The sequence below is a fragment of the Cyanistes caeruleus genome, chromosome 5, assembly GCF_971803275.1.
Source record: "Cyanistes caeruleus chromosome 5, bCyaCae1.hap1.1, whole genome shotgun sequence".
In the NCBI taxonomy this organism is placed as follows: Eukaryota; Metazoa; Chordata; class Aves; order Passeriformes; family Paridae; genus Cyanistes; species Cyanistes caeruleus.
In genome coordinates this window covers 21,958,950-21,976,232 of record NC_141705.1, presented here as the reverse complement: position 1 = coordinate 21,976,232, position 17,283 = coordinate 21,958,950, and the positions used below count along the sequence as shown (strand labels likewise).

Below are 17,283 nucleotides of genomic sequence, written 5' to 3'. Positions count from 1 at the left end.
TTTGGAAAAGATAATGAGTTAACCACAAAATTAGTAGTGCTTAGTACTGAGTAGAACAGTTGCACTGTCATTAGCCTTGATCCAGTGACACTCCACAGCTGTATTTCAAGGACTTTTTCTCAGGGGTGATTCAGTGTTTGATACATTTTTATTTCTTTTTCTTACAATACCATTTCTCAAACATCTGAAGAATTAAAAAAACCCAACCAAATTTAGAAAAGGATTTGTTTTTTAAAACTATTGAAGCTCTGTCATATTTTATTTCACTTCCCACCAACAGAGTATTTCATTCTGTTCTACACCTCCCATTCTTTTAATAAAGCTCCTGTTTACACCCAGCGGTTTGTGACTCCTTGGGGAAAAAAATATATACTGTTTCCTTAAATTGCTACAAATCATGCCATGAAAGTATGGCCTCTCTTTTTTTAGTTAATTCTCTAGAAATTGTATGGCCATTCAGTTTGCTCACATTGTGTGTGGTGCTTAGGTTCACTCGCCCCTCTATAATCTTGAAGTTTATTGACATTTTAATGCAAAATAAATGGTACATTGACCTTTCCAGGTTATGAAAAATGATGATTTATTGTAGTCATATAATTCAAGTTAATTAAGCCTGAGCTGCTATTTGATTAAAGTTTTGATAAGCTATCGCAGTCTACTAATCCTAAAGCAGAGCACTCAGTTAAAAGGAAAGGAAATAATGTTGGGAAAAGATATTAGTGGGGTCTTGTTCTTGCTTAATTAACATGTTTAATAGATTTTAGAACTGAGACATTTATAGATGATAACTAACAAGCTGTCAACATTTTTAATGAGTGTAATGGACTACTTCAGGTTGATGTAAAAATACATTTTTAGAAGGTCTTTATGGGGCTTGAGTTAATGGCACACTAAAAGTTTCTCATTAATGGTGTCCAGTAGATAACACACATTGTTATAAATAAAATTGCATGTTGTACTTGTTGGGAGATGTGGTGTGCTGCTATTGATTCATTGGCCAGAACACAGAGTCTTGGGGAGATACGTTGACATTGAATGACTGGAGGTACCAAAGCCTGTGAACAGAGATGTCCCTGTCATAAGCATGACAGTGAGATGGTCATTTGATGTTCTCAGCTTTCATTTTTGGAAAGTATTTTATTAGAGCTTGTAGCACTTAAAGTGATGTTCTATGTTCGTAATATTCATTTGAACAGAAAGGTAAACAAGACTTGACCTTTCTATAAGTTGTGATCGAGACATTATTAAAACCAGTGTTGGCTGTACATTAATTGTGTTTATTTTTGATTCACAGCAAACGTGTGTTTCAGAAGCGCTGGGTCAAATTTGATGGAGAGAGCATTTCTTATTACAACAATGAAAAGGTAAGGGATATGTTTTGGCCATATTTGGACTTGGAACAAAATGCATCTGTGTAATACAGAAGGTACTATAAAGAATTTATTGAATAATTACAAATGAATATGCATCTTAAGTTAATTTTCAATTATAAAATACTAATGATGAGATGATCATAATGATCATAATGATCATAATGGTGAGATGTAATTAAATATTTTAGGGTGTCCTTGTCTTCATGTATTGTTTATCCTTTTGTTTCCTAGAAGGGCTTGTATTACCTTTCCAGGGGGATATCCTCAGATTTTTTTTTTTTTTTTAATTTAGTGAGACACTGACACTGCTGTCTTCAGAACAGAACAGGATCATACTAAACACTTTTGAGAGATGTTCTTTTGATGGTTTTTGCAAAGTGTCTTGTCATGGGAACCTAGCATGCTGGAGATTGTCAGAGAGAAATTAAAAAGTAGCATGGAAGACCATTAAAAAAAACCCCAACCCAAACCTATATGCTTGTTGACTCTTTGATTAAAAATGTCTTTTTCCTGTTTATCTTCTCTGAATAATCTCATGTCATGGAGCCAGGTTAGGTTTGAATGGGAGTGTTCAAAAACAGTACAGTACTACAGTGTACATGGCTGTTTTTGTTTCGGTACCTGAGGATTGAATCTTGCTGAAACATTTGCAGAGTCATGAGCTGCTTTGATTAAAGTAATTCACTTCTTATATGTGATAAAAAAATGCATTTTTAAATCATGGTTTTCAACAAAGCTTATATTCCTTGTAATTCTCTTGTAATTCCATGTAATTACCCTTCAGAGCACTACAAAATTTATTTACTTTTTTTTGCTCTGTGGTTTACTAATTAATTTTTCCTCTTGGAAGTAGTGAAGACCTTCTTAGACTTAAAAGTGATAGATGACTGTAAGATCTACATGTTAAGGGAAGTTGAAGTTCCCTTCCATATGCATATGTGTTATTTTAAATGCTGTAAATAATTTCCTGTTGAAGATGCATATTACATTAGGAAGAAAATACAGTTTTAGGTAAAAGTTCTGAAATAGTATGTTGATTGGTGGTAAGAGACCCATAGATGCCTTATGATGGGGTGAGGATGTAAGAACTGAAGTAGGATGAGACTTAATTTTCTGAGGGGCTGAGGAACGAAGAACAAGATCAAAAATTATTTACATTGATACTGTGCCTAATGATTACAAACTTGAAACAATTGTTTTAACTTGCTTTGCTTCACTTTCAGTAGAAGACATAATTTTGTAAGTGAAGGGAACAATAGAATAAGGAGATTAACATTTGGATTGCAGTGACAAAAAATGGTACCCCTTTGCAGAATTGATCCCATGGCTTCAGAGGAGCAGAAAAGCAGGGTTGATAATTAAGAAAGACTTGAAAAAATACAGCAATGGGATGTTCTTAACACTATCTGCAGCATAATTAGGGAAAGAAATGCTAATATAGAATTTAAAGTCTTGTATCTGCACTGGGAATTTATTTTTATTTTTTTCTTCTTTTTAAAAGTCACTAAAAATGTTACTTGGAGGTCAGTTATGCTAGAATAGCACTTTTTATGCATCTTTTTGTCATAAGAGATTCCAAAAGTCTTCCCTTCTGCTGAAATGAATGTTTAGTGTGTCACAGGATGCATAGGAAGCTACCAGCTCTGCATCCTCTGTTTAAAAGGTCTGTGTGGTAGGTTAGACTATCAGCAGCTTGGCAGACACCTGTATTTAAGCCTCTTTGCCTTGCTTTTCCTGGAATCTGAGTCCAAGCGTCACTCTGGGTGTTGAAGATGCTGCTTGCTCTCTGTGTATACTGTTTGACCAAATCTGTGTGTCTGACTTGTTAGCTTGGTGAGTCACATATGTGAAGAAATGTATCTGTGAACTGCAAGGCCTGAAGCAGATTCTGGGAAATTAGGATTTGGTGAAACTTAAATTAGCTTGCAGGTAGGAGGAAAATACAATTGGGTACCAGTATTTCTTAGTGCCCAGTGGGATTGTGCTGAATGAGCAGTGGTGTCACTCAGGAAAATGAGTTTTTGTGCTGTGGTCTCTGTTGGACCACTGTCTCCACACTTACAGGTGTTTGTATTTCATGTGAGATAGATATCAGCATTTTCCTGCTGTAGCTTGTGTGTTGTTACCTTGACATTATTTGCAGACCTATCAAGACCTGCATGCAGTCTGAGCACCTTGCATGTCCCCCTTCCTACCTACATGGCTGGCTACTTAGATATTTAAGTGGGGAAGTTGTTGTTTTAATTTTAGAACTTAATGGCAAGTTCTGTCTATTCTAATATGTGTTTGGCTTAGGATGTTCCTACACAGACAAGCATGTTATAAAGAAACTATACTTTTGGTTTCATGTATCAATTAAAAGTAGTTCTCAGAAGGAGATCAATTCATGCTTGATATTTTTCTTTGTACTACAAGCAGAGAAGGTTAGGCTCAGTGGAATGGAACTGTTTATTTTACCCAGAAACATTACCAATATTAAATAGCTCTATTTGTCATTCAAATTAGGAGCTAGAGAGAAGTGAGGTTCTCAAGATGGGGAAGTGTACTACGTGGCTAATGAAGAGTGAAATAACCGGGGACTATAGAGGGAAGACAGAGAATATGTGAAACATTCCTGGAAGTGCCCTTATGAATGCTTTGAATGATTTAAACACCAATTTTATAAATCTTTCTCTAACCTTGTTTTAGTTGTGTACATCACTTCTACATGATGGAGATCTCTTTTTTGTATCTGCATACATGAAAAAAAGATTCAGCTTTTAATGAACAGCATCTGACCTAGGGAAGGTTTTGGTTTGAATCTGTGTTGCTCTCATTTCTTCTGTGTTTCTAATCCTGAGAAAGCTGATGTAATCAGATCAACATCCCATGTGGCTTTGTCTCAACAGAGTGTGATTAACTGAAGAGGGGAAGGTAGAATTTGAGATTTTTTTTCAGCTACCGTATATGCACAAGTTTTGTTTCAAATTTCTTCCTACTTTTGGCAGAGCTGTGGTGTTTTACCATGCACTTTATAATAAGACAAAAATTCCTGGTTATGTTGAAAGTTTTTATTTAAAACAGCTTGGCATCCCTGATAAATCTATTAGTGACTTAGGAAAAATATTTCACTCTTCTAGTGGAAAACTTCAGTATTTTGTTGTGTCACGATACAAGTTACAAAGACAAGAATTCACTGCAAAACAAGTGAATCACTGTCATTCTTGAAATAGGTCATACTTAACCTGTTGTCAAAGTAGTCCAAAACGGTATTTTCCAGGATCCATTAGCTCATCTCTGAATCACAACCATCAAGGAGTGACATAGGGCTCTATTTGAAGATAAAAATTTCTGTTGAACCAGCTGATATAAAAAAAAAACCACCCAGACAGTTTGCTTTCCCTGCTAGAAAATGTTTTGTCAGAGAATTCTTAGCAGCTCTAAAACTAGTTTACACCACTCAGTAACAGAATAAATTGGCTATGTTTGTTTGGCTTTGTTTTCTATATTCTTAAATAATTCACCTAATTTATAGTCTGCAGTATTTCAAAGAGAGATATTGTGTCTTGATCTACAAGAGCTTTTTAACAGGCATTATTTTTGCACATGAAAGAAAAACTGCTGCACAGGAAAGATAGATTGATAAATTATTATGGTTTAAACTGTATTTGAAAATATGTATGCCTTGGAGAACAAACCTTTAAAAGGGATGATGGATGATTGTTTAAATAACAAAGCAAAACTATACTCAGCTTAAAAGGAAACTGGCTTTTTTTTTTTAGCAAATGAAATAAAATAGTTGTAACTTGCAGCAGTCTGTTATTCTCTTGCAGTAGTACCAAATGCAGCCAGTAGATGCCTGCAAACACCATAGCATACTTATAAATGAACACTTACTGAGCTGTATATGTAAAAATTTTGTTTTACCATTGAAGGATCAGTAGTTAACTTTATATCCAACCTCCTTTAAAAATAAGTTATTAACATATTTTAACAAATACAGCCATAATGAAAATAACTATGCAATTCTATAAATTCAGTGGTCGTTCTGTCTATTCCTTGTATGTAACTATAGTAACATGCTTGCTTCTGCTGTATTACAATATTTCTATTTATTTATCTGCTAAACTGCCTTCACTGACATGTATTAGTACCTCCAAGTGAAACAACATTAGTATATTAAACTCAGTAAATAAAAAAATGATCCAGTATATCCTTCCTGTTTCACATTCACAATCTTCCTTGAGTGCTTGTATGAAGTCTGTTATAATAATTTATACTTTGGGAGGGAAGTTATTACAGCACAATTTCTTTATGGGAAGCTAACTCTTGGACTATTACTGTGTCTGAATCATAAATTTTATCAGTATGTCTGAGTTGTCTTGGTCAGAAAATGAATTGATAAAAGCATAGTGGAGACAAGAACAGCATTAACTCAGGAATCCAGAAATAATGCAGATCTATTTCTGAAGTGCACGTCTGCTTCAGCTTTTCTTCCTGCCAACCCCCACCCCAAACCCTTGGGTTAATTCTGTTAAAAGGTGAGCTCCTTGAAAGAAGTACCTGTGGCAGTTACTTTTTCCTATCTTGCATTTGTGTTCTATTCAGTTGTCCTAATACCTAGTTAGAAATCTAAACATATTGGGAAAATCTGCTGACCCCAAATTATTGTGGTTTAACCTCAGCCAGCAACCATGCCCCACACCCACTCACTCATCCCCCAGTCAGGATGGAGAGAAGAATCAGAAGAATAAACAGGAGAACTTGTGGGTTGAGATAGAGACACATAGGAAGTAAAGCAAAAGCTGTGCACAAGCAGACCTAGGAATTTATCCATCACTTCTCATGGGCTGGCAGGTGTTTGGCCATCCCCAGGAGAGCAGGGGATGCATAATGGTTACTTGAGAAGAGAAACTCCATCACTGTGAATATCCCCCAGCTTTACATACCTGTTGCCACATGGTATGGATATCCCTCAGGTCTGCCGGGGGTCAGCTGTCCAGGTTCTATCACCTCCCATCTTCTTGTGCACCCCCAGCCTCCTCAGGGGTGTGGTGGGGTGAGGAGCAGAAAAGACTTTGGCTCTGTGTTAGCACTGCTCAGCAATAGCTGGAACGTCCCTGTGTTGTGAACCCTATTTCTATCATCAAACATAGCCCCAGACTGTCTACTGTGAGGGGAATTAACTGTATCCCAGCCAAAACCAGCACACACATATGGCAGAAAAACATGTACCTGATCCAAGCTAGAGCATTCTTGTTAGCACTGACAGGACACTGTAATTTTCCAGTGATGGGCGTCTTTGTGTTCAAACTTAGGGATAAAATCAACGAATTTACTTTTCTTACTGACTACCTACTGAAGTGGCAAGGTGTGGGGAGAACAGCAAAACTATCTGGAATGCTCTGCCTGGAGAAAGTATAATATTTCTCCCATGTCTGATTATATCATAAAAGTATAATAATTATATATTTAAATTTTTTTTCTGAGATAGTAAATGTAATTTACTTTGGCATAAAATTGTAAATTAAGGTGTGATGTTTTGCAACATTAATGCCATGAGATAATTTATGAAGTTGAATCTCAGATATGCACAGTCTATCTCATCAGGGGATTTTACTCTATTTTAGAAAGTAGTAGATGTGCATAGATCCAGAACAGTGAAGTTGGTGATAGGTTAGTAGTGAAGGGGTTCACTTATTCAAGTTATATTAAGTGCGGTGAACTTCCTGAACGTCACGACAAATAGTATTTCCTCAGAGAAATTCAAAGTTCGTGAGAATTAAATATTTTGACTGCCTTTTTATTACAGGAAGTGTTCTCAAAAGGAATAATACTGCTCTCTGCAATAGCAACAGTAAGAGTTCATGGGGAGAATAAGTTTGAAGTAGTCACATCCCACAGGACTTTCGTTTTCCGTGTGGATAAAGAGGGTAAGTAGAAGATGTGTGTTTCTAAAAATTGCCAATGAGCCGTGTAATCACTGTTGATAAATTCTGTTTGTGAAATATGACTTATGAGAGATATTTCTGGAATCCACATGGTTTAAGCTCATAAAGTGAAACTGGATAGAACTCTGAACTTTGTAAGAACAACAGAAATTGTTGGGCAATGGCTTTTTCAAATATCAAAATGAGAAGACTTATTTTCCCAACTCTTCTGCCTCCTCCCCCATCCTTCCTGAAGATTAATTTGTCTGAACATTTCTCAAGGCTCACTAGCAGCTCTTACAGCCTGTGTGCTCTCAGACAACTCTGAGTCACCACTTGATGAAAAATTGACAGAGACAATGAATGATGCCTGGGAAATGATGCTGCGATCAAAGGAAATCCGTGGTTTTCTGTCCTATGCAGTATTTTCAGCCAGGTATTGATAGAGATTACAAATGTAAATTGTAGCAAGGAAGTTAGTGTGCCTTCTAATTGAATGCTTTATCAACGTACAGCTGTAATATGTGGAATCAATATCAGTGCATGTATGATTTATTTGTGGAAACAATCAAAAATGAATGCCTAGAAAAAAAGAGTTGTGCAATATGAATTTACAGCAGTACATGCTAGAGCCATTATAGCTAAGGGTCTCTCAGCATTTCCATTATCAAATCCTATTTTTATGGGTTATAGTTGGTTGTAAACATTTGCTGCAGGCTGTAACAGGAGTGCAGCATCAGTGAACAAATCCCTCTTATCAGGTTTGGCTCAAATAATTTCAGTCATTTTTATGCTCATAGCTGAGTTTAAAAGTATGTATTTCTTCATTATTTTCTCATTTATCTTCCAAATTTATTTTTAATATTTTTTTTCATAAATTAGAATATAACCATCTTGGTGCAATACATTTTGAAGGGCTGCAATTTGTTTTGTGGACCTTTGCTTTGGATACTATAAAAATGTTAAAAACATGTACTGACTTATAGAATATATTCAGAGCAACCACTTCTTACACATGAAATTCCATTATCATGTAGTATGTAACCATCTTTGGACATAGCAGCCTCTCTGTAAAGCTGTTCACTTAAGATTAGAAATGCTAATTGTATACGGAATTTGGCCATTACTGTATCCAGAACTGGATGTTGTATTCCCAGTAAAGTATGTAAATAACCCTGCTTGATTTCTGTTATGTGCAAAAAATAAAACTGTTACTTGATACTATTCTGTAGATTTGTGGTTGGGAATTGTTCTGGGACTATTCAAAGGGTACTTAACTTCTTTCAGAGATTTTAAAATGGAGACTTTTATATGTATTTTGAGATATCAGAAATGAGTTACTTTTGGACGTATTTAAATATCTGGAGGGAAAAGTAGTATATATAATGGTTTGGAAAGTTTTAGGGGCTTTGGGGGGCAAAATAAAAAACCAAACAAGGGATAGCAGTGAATTAGAGCATAACTTTCTCAGGTGCATTGAGATTTTGTTTCACCAGAGTGAAATACCATTGAAAAAAAACACTTCCAGAGTAATTTGATGCCCTCAGCTATACTAAAGTACTTTGAAAACATTACTGGAGTATTTCAAGCATATATGTATTTTAAAGCAAAATTTTTTACAGGAGCACTTGGATCACATACCCTCTGCTAATCTGTCAGGCTTCTGTCTTCCTTTTCTACAAAGTATTTTATGATACCTAAATTTGTGTATTTGTTCCTTCATGCTGCACACGTGCCATTTATGAAGTAAGCACAGTATTATTTCAATGATGCTCCCTGCAGTCTTCCACGCTCATTTTGCCAGCTTTATAAATACTGTGTGTGTAGAACTTCCAATCCTTCTCTTTCCCTCCTCTACCCGCCCCCCCACCCCCAATATATTTTGTGATCTGGCTCTTTCAGAGCAAACAGTTGAAATATTCATGATATTCCAATCACATAAGGCAAACCTAATTCATTTGGACTACTCAGCATTAAAGTATATTGATCCTAGTCCAGTGAAATGTCTGAACATGGCGAATGAGACTGAGCGAAACTATATTACTTCACCTCCTTGTATTCATGTATTTGTAAGATGTTACATTAATAATGCATGCAGAGATGCTCAAATATGCATTTTCTTAATTACTCAGTACCCTTGACAATATCAAGCTTAACCACCACACCTTAATGGAATAGATTGTAAATTACCGAGTGTTTTTTTCTTAAAAGCAGGGCCAAGCATGGAATAGCACTGTTTGCCTCTTTAGTGACAGATGAGATTTAGGCTACCTGGTTTCTGCTTACATAACTGCTGTACTTCTTTCCCATTGATCTGGCTTACAGAAGGTTAACCTCTTCACTTGTCTGTCTCCTCAGTCTTCAAGCTATCTGGAATAAAGTATCTCAGAACTAGCAGTCATTATTTCAAGAATCTAGATCATCAGCTTGTTTGGATTGGTTTGTGTTGATTGTTGGGCGTTAATTTGATGGCTGTCCTTTTAACACTTCCACTGATACAAATTCTCATTATTTTTGTTTACACCTCCTCCTCAGCGTGGATGTTCTCTCTTATTTGGAATAGCTGTACTATCAACCAACATTGGGAAAACCAGTGTGTAAAGAAGAATGAGGCTGCTGCTTAACTAATTGTCTTTGACCAAAATTTTTTTTTTTTCTTGTTTAGAAGAAAGAAATGACTGGGTTAATACAATACTCAATGCCTTGAAATTGCAGTCTGATAATAACTCTCAGTCTCGAACTTCAGTCACCCCTGAGAAAAGTGGGTATCTGGAGCTGAAAGGATACAAAACCAAGATCTTTATTCTACTTCAGGGGAGTACTGTATGGATCTGCAAAAATGAGCAGGTAAATTTTTCATGTGCTTTTTTGTGAATGAAAGCCTATAAAAATGGTTTAACTAGTGAGTTGGAAATTGATGGCTCTTTGTGAATAGGTGCATTTCAATATAAATGCATATCTCTTTATATGTAGTACTTTATTGCTGCAATTCTCAGAAGGCTTCACAAAGCAGGCAAAGAATCATTATGTCTGTCGTACAATAGAAAAAAGTGAATATATAGAGAGGTGAAGTGAAAAGCTCTGAGTGTCAAAACATGTTAGTGTCAGGGCTGGGATTAATTCACTCTTAAAATGTGGGCCATAAGCACTCAACTTAATCAGAAGGCTTATTTTGTGCACTGGTTTCAGTGTTTTATAATACACTGCCCTGGAAAGTGTGCTATACAGAAACACATTGAGGTATTTAACTGATACTTCAGGAAAATGTTCAGAAATGATGCTCTTTTTGTTTCCAAGAATAGAGATTGGCCAGATTCTGTTGTGCACTGTAATATTTTAAACAAATCCAGTATTAAAAAATGAAGTAGGCATATCTTTTCAACTTCTAAAATCTAGGGCTTTTAGTTTTGTTTTGGCCATGACTGTACAAAGTGGAACTCTGTAGAGTGCCATAGGCAGGGAATAAATGAGGATAGTTGGGTTCAGTGAATAATTGTGTGAACTAGCGGAAGAAAAATCTATTGAGGACATTAAGTGGCAGGTGCTATTTCTTTGTGAGGCAATTGATTACCCTCAAGTAGCAGGAACCTGGGATGGCATTGGGGGAGCAGTTTTTACATGCTCGCCTTGTCCTGTGTACAGGCAAATGCCCATGTCTAAAGTGAATGGTCTCTCCTGGAGTGGGTCTCACTTCCTCTACTGTTATCCTTCTCTGTGTGCAATTATTTAGGTGTGCTTGACGGTCCATGTAACGCTTGAAATTAAATCTTACCATTCTTTCCCAGGGTATGGCAGGAAATTAGAGACTGAGAAGGACCTATTTTTCTTTCTACTTACTGTTCTTCAAGGAAGCTTTATTTGCTAGGTACATTCTTTGAGGTCAATCAACAGCCAGCAAATCAAGAGTGTTGTAATTGGCTTTGCATGGCAGACCTGAGGAGGGAGGACCAGCAGAGAAAAAGTGTCATGAACTGACTACAACCCCCCATTCCCCATCCCTCTTAAGGTGCTGAGTGGGGAGGAGGTAGAGAAAATCAGGAGTAAAGTTAAGGCCAGGAAGAAGGGACATGTGGGGGAAAGGTATTTTAAGATTTCAGTTTATTTCTCATTATCCTACTCTGGTTGGATCAGTAATATAAAATAAAGATTAAACTGATTTGCCTGAGTATGCTTTGCCTGTAGTAACTGGTGAGTAACCTCACCCTGTCCTTACCTCATCACTCAATACTTCTGTCATATTTTCTCTCCCCTGTCCAGTTGTGGGAGGGGGAGAGTGATTGAGCAGCTTTGGTGGGCATCTAACATCCATCCAGGATCAACTCACCACGAACATGATACAGTTTATGGATTTATGCTGTTCTGTAACTATAATAAAACTCCATAAATTATTTAGATATGTGTATTTGCTGTGTGTCATTTGAATTTAGGCCCGCAGCATATCTTTTGCTGAATGAGCATCAAGGAGAGAAATTGGTCTTCATAGCTGAGCACAATACTCTTTATATATACTGAAATGTTCAGACCTGATTATTGTAATGAATAGGTGACCTGACAGTTAGTATGTTTATTTAAATTAAGTTCACAGCTCATCTATAAGGAGGACCAAAACCAAGCTGCAAACGCCACGCCTCCTTTCTGAGAGCCTGTATTTCACTGAGGTGCTCTTGCATTTAGTAAAAACGAAGTTGTCCGACTTCATAGTTGTTGCTTCTGAGACTCACACTATGAGTGTGCTCAATGTTCCTCTTCTGTCATGGCATTTCCAGGTATTTTATCTGTGAGGGTCCATGGAAATAATTTTCATCCATGAAAATCTTCTTTTTGTGGATGTTCATTGTTAACGAGCTGCTTCTACTTTCAGAACTATGCTTTTTGAATCTTATGCCCCTGAATATTTTTGAATGGTCCTTGCTGATTTTCTGAGCTTTTTCATTGAGTAGCTAAGATATCCAGACTTGTGGAGGAATTTCTCCTCTGGAGTGAGAGGTCATTTGAAATTAGTTATGTCCGTCTTGAGAGTTGCAGTAACAGGCATCAATTTTTTTCTTTTTTCTTTCATTCTTACACTACTTGGATATAACTGTTGGGAGCATCTTTCTTGCCTTGAGTAGTGCTTTGAACTTCCTCTGTTGATACAGGGCACTCCCAGCTCTGCCCACTAGCTGAATCAGTTTTTCTGAGTGTATGTTGAAACAAAACAGACCCATTTACTCTTGAAGGGTTCTTGATTGCTCTTTTCTGCATTTTAGAGTGCAGATTACATGATTCAGATACTCTAAGACTGCTCCCCTCCCCATCACTTTCTGTTTTTACAGATATTTTTTAAATGATTTTTTTGTGTGTTGGTTCTGTTACTTGTGCTGTTGTGTGGCAGGTTTATTTGCTCTGCCCTTTCAGCATCATGCATTTCAGAATTGCTTTAGCTGATAATGAAAGCACATTCTTATACAGCCATTTTACAAGATATTTATTTCCTTCTACTACATGGATGCTCTGCAAAGATCACTGACTGCAGTGCAGCAGAAGGCAAACCAAAATCAAGCCCTGAAACAGAACGGTTAGATGTGCTGCCAGCCTGTTAACGCCTCCTGTGTGTATGAATATTGCAAACAATGGTGCAAAATCATCTTCTTCCCAAAACTTACTTTCCTAATCCCCAGAAAATTCAAATGGTCCTAAGACGTTTCTTTCCAGATTCTGTATTTGAACAATATCCTTTATTCATGCAGTTTCTGGATGTTTGTGAATCAGAAGAAATAGCTTCTGTATTTAGGCTTTCAAAGTCTGCAATTTTTTGGCTACCTCTTGTGTTTTAATTTCAAGTGGAAAACAATGATTTTTACTGCAGTACTGAAGAAAACCATCGCAATACAGCACAAACCCTTTAGAGGGCGATGTTGATCTAAAAATCCTTCCCTGTCTTCAGTTTGCAGTTGAGCCAGTAATTATCAGGCAGATCTGTCCAGGGATGTCCTCAAATCCTGTTCATATTGGAATTCACATCCATACTAGACTCCCGGAGAGCCTTAGAGGGGTTTATTATAACTGCAGTGCTAAAAGACACCTATTTAGACTTCTTACAATGTTGAAATGAGATTGGATCGAGCTTACTCATTGATTTCTAATAAACTTGATAGAGGAGAGTCTGCTGTTACTTTAAAAAAAAAAAAATTCTTCAGTGTTAAAAGTGGAGAAGATCCTAAGCCAAATGCCAAATCGTAACATAACCACCATGAACTTTGTGAAGTTCAGATTGAGATCAGAACATTATGTCTCAGGCCTCTTTCTAGTTAAAAAGTGATTGGTTTAGCTTGAACTTGTGGCAGTGATATAGTGCTAGTACAAAACCATCAATTTCTTTGACTCATGTAGTGTAGATTTCTTAAAGTTCCTCTTCTGAGCAAAAGTGAAAAGTAAATCGTACAGAATCAATTTGTTCAACCTGCAGCTTGCTGAAATTCCCATTTCTTTTTCAAAGTCTTTCGTGCTTAAATAAAAACATGTAATCTGGTAATTCGTGGAAGTTCAAACATTGGCTTGAAATGTCAGTCTGCAGTGGCAGTGACAGTGACAACTTTCCCTCAGTTACCCTCAGAAGGGCTCTGACAAATGCTTATCTTGTCTGCTTTAATATATCCCCTTTGTTAGGCTAAATTCAAGATTTACTGGTATCTAATGCCAGGGAGGGCCTAGGCATCATAGTGTTTGTGCTAGGATTTGGCTTTGAAAAGAGAAATCAGGATCTTCTTGTTACTGCTTTGGGTCGTGAGATGTATTTACCTGGTATATTTTGAGGAAACTTTGCCACATATAAAGGTGAGGCACTGGTTTGGTCGTGTGCCGTACTTGTGACATTATTTCTCAATGTCTGACTCTGAGTTAATGGTGATGAGTATTCTTTCCATTATGTATAAGCAATAGTATGCATTACTTACTGAAAACCTCTTCTTTCATTTTGGCACAATGTTCCTATTGATTTCAGAGGGTGTTTTGTTTTGTCAAAGATTGAAATGATCTGCCCTGTGGCAGATGGAAATGTTTATTCATGTTGAATGAACCAGTAAGGGTGCCTAGTAATTTTAATTTCCTCTGTAATGCTAATGGTGCATTTAAAGCAAAACTGGACAGCACCAAAGGATGTATTATGAGAAAGGGTATTAAATAGGGAGAAAATGGCAAAGAGTGGGATGATGTAGAGAACTGATACAAGGATAGCTGAAAGGACAAGCCAAAGCTGGTGCTTGATATTGGCATCTTGAAAGGAAGTCATGGGAATGCCAGTGGAAGGAAGCAGAAGGGATGTGTGCATTAATCTCTGTGTAAGAGCAGAGGTATGTTCTTTGTTAAGAAATGCAGGCTTAAAGGGGAGTGTTTTTGAGCAACATGATCTAGTGAAAGATACCCCTGTTGGATACATGTTTCAGGGGGATTGGATTAGAAGATTTTTAGAGGTCCCCTCTAACACTAACCATTCTGTGATACTATGAAATACAGTGCCAGAGACATTGTGGTTGGGATTAAGGGGCAGACTTGGAAGTCTTTTCAGGGCAGTCTTTGGTATATATGGGAATTTACAATGATGCTCTGTAAAGGGGATTGTTCATTAGGAAATGTTCTGGTTTAACCTGGAGAAAATGGAATCCTGATTAATAATCAAGAACATGATGAATGAGAGAGAAATATTTTTATTAAAAAAAAGCATCTATTAAGAACATCAAAAGTGTTTAACAATGGAAGGTTACCAAAGAAGAACAGTTAAATGAAGTCCTGAAGATGAGTAGTAATGGTTGATTGTCATGCTAAAGCATCATGAGAAATTCTTTTTAATGTATATAGATTCTTTGGTGTATCATCATGATTATATTTGTGAATATGATGAGTACAAGGTGATGGAAACAGCAATATGAAAGAAAACTGGGGAGAGGAGTTGAATGCAAGTAGAGCAGAAAGGAAAATACTTACAAGTTTTGAGATCTAGTGAGGAACCCTGAGAAAAGCAACTGAGTTCTGAAAAGGAAGCTAGGGAAAATGACAGGGGAGTAAAGGCAACAAAAGGAAGCAGGAGGAGGAAGAAGACGACCATTCAGATGGCTGATAGAGGGTGAGAGGAGAGAGAAGTGCATGGTATGTATGGTGTGTGGCAGTGGAAGGAGGAATTATTGAGAATGAGAAAACAAGAAGCACAATTCTTGTAATTGTGTTTCTCTTGTTCCCCATTCTCATCCCATACACTCAGCTCCCTTGTACCAAGAATATATGTTTCAAGATTTTATGGTGAAAAACTGTTGCTTGTAATAGCTGGGAAACTCTAAAGAAACTGTGATGTACTTGATTGCTAGTGGAGACCATGATCAAACATGGTTACAAACATACAATTGTGCTTGTCCTGGAGTGCCTTAAATAGGTGAAGGTAACAGAAAAACAAAAGAACATTTGCTCTTTATTTTTTGATTCATTCCAGTTTTGCTCTTCCTTCATAAGAATACAAATCTGTAGCAAATTTTAAACAAGCAAAAATGGAATAACCCAAAAATATACCAAATATGTTGGAGGGGGAAAGAATAATATGAGGAAGTGTTTTAAGGCAAAATATATGATCCCTTGTGGTGGAATCAAATGATCCAGCCTCTTTTAAAAATAGTTGTTTGCATCAAGCTGTAGCTGGGATGATAGATTAAGGTCATATCCCTAATTTTCTAGCGGTTCCTTGTAAGAAACTCGTTCCAGTTTTCCACACTCAAAAGCATTGCAATGATCAATTGCTGTGCATGGCATAAGAAACAACTGAACAGGAAATAACTTGAATTGTGTAAGAAACCTTTAAATCTTGTGGTTTTGCTTGTTATAATGCAAAATCAATGATCACAAGAAACCATGTTGAGTAGGGAAAAGGTTTGTTGTTTTTATGACAATTGCTTCGTCAGTTTTAAGCTAATTGCACCCCTAATTCAAAAAAGATTAAAAAATGGATTTAAAATAATATGCTGCTAAAGTGGCTCAATCAGAGAAGAAAAGTGTGTCAATGACCACTTTTACAGGGAAGAGCTGCATTTTACATTCAAAAATAATTTTGTGTGATGTTGTTCTAGGTTGTGGAAAATGTTACAGCACACAGAGAAGGGCATAAACAGGACTTCTATAAAAAAAAAAAAAAGAGTTAGTGTTAAGTTCTGTGTGCAGCTAAACTTTGAGGGCTTTTTCCTGTTCACTTGTTTTTATGCTAAGATCTTGTTGAGATGTAAGTACACCTAAAGCAGTCATGAAACATGGTAAAAAGCGTAATGCTTCCACAATGATAAAAAGCTTCATGATTAATCTGATTTGTTGTAAAGTTGTCAGTTTTTCAGTAATGCTCTGTCAAGTTTTATGGATGACTAACATATATATAGCCAGCTACCTTAATCACTTAAAAATTAACAGTGAAGAAAAGTGGTATTTGTTTGAATATCATGAACATTTGCATAGTGGCAGAGCACATGCATAAGAACTTGAAGAAGGTTTCAGGTCTACTTGCCATAAGGCTGGAACACTATTAATGCAATTTTGGGGAAATCCATTTACTTCTAAGAGTACTGTAATTTCCCAAGATCGTTGTCCATCATCATATATGTTGCTTGTTCTTAAGATCTACTAGTTTGGTTTCAAATCCCATGGTAAAATATTGTGTTGGATCAAAAGCCCTAAATATAGGGACCAGAACATTGTTATAGGAACTTTCTTTTATAATTGAAGACTGGAGTTTCATTTATCTTTTATTTTAAATCACATGAAAAAGTTATTTCTGCATTCAATTAATCTGAAAGGTTGTACGATCAGCATATATGTATGTGTATGTATACACACTTAAAGAACAAAGTATTCTTTTTTTTGTGTGTGCAATAGGCAGGTTTGCGGTTACAATGTAAAGGAAAGTATTTTTCAAGAGCACTTCGATCTCTCTTCTTTCAATAGCTCAATATATTGTAGAATTAAATGCAGCTAGAACACTATTTGACTTCTGT

At 36.5% G+C, this 17,283-nt stretch overlaps 1 protein-coding gene across 10 annotated transcripts in view; it reads left to right on the top strand.

Annotated features, from left to right (window-relative positions):
* Positions 1-17,283, top strand: part of ARAP2 (ArfGAP with RhoGAP domain, ankyrin repeat and PH domain 2) — a 117,469-nt gene that overhangs the window by 21,141 nt on the left and 79,045 nt on the right. For all 10 annotated transcript variants that reach the window (XR_015286547.1, XR_015286546.1, XR_015286548.1 and 7 more), the window contains 3 exons: positions 1,295-1,364; positions 7,165-7,285; positions 9,948-10,129. Coding sequence is in view for 6 of the 10 variants with exons in the window: in XM_023925393.2 (XP_023781161.2) it covers positions 1,295-1,364; positions 7,165-7,285; positions 9,948-10,129 (373 nt within the window). In the remaining 4 variants the exon portion in view is untranslated. The remainder of the gene's footprint in view (positions 1-1,294; positions 1,365-7,164; positions 7,286-9,947; positions 10,130-17,283) is intronic.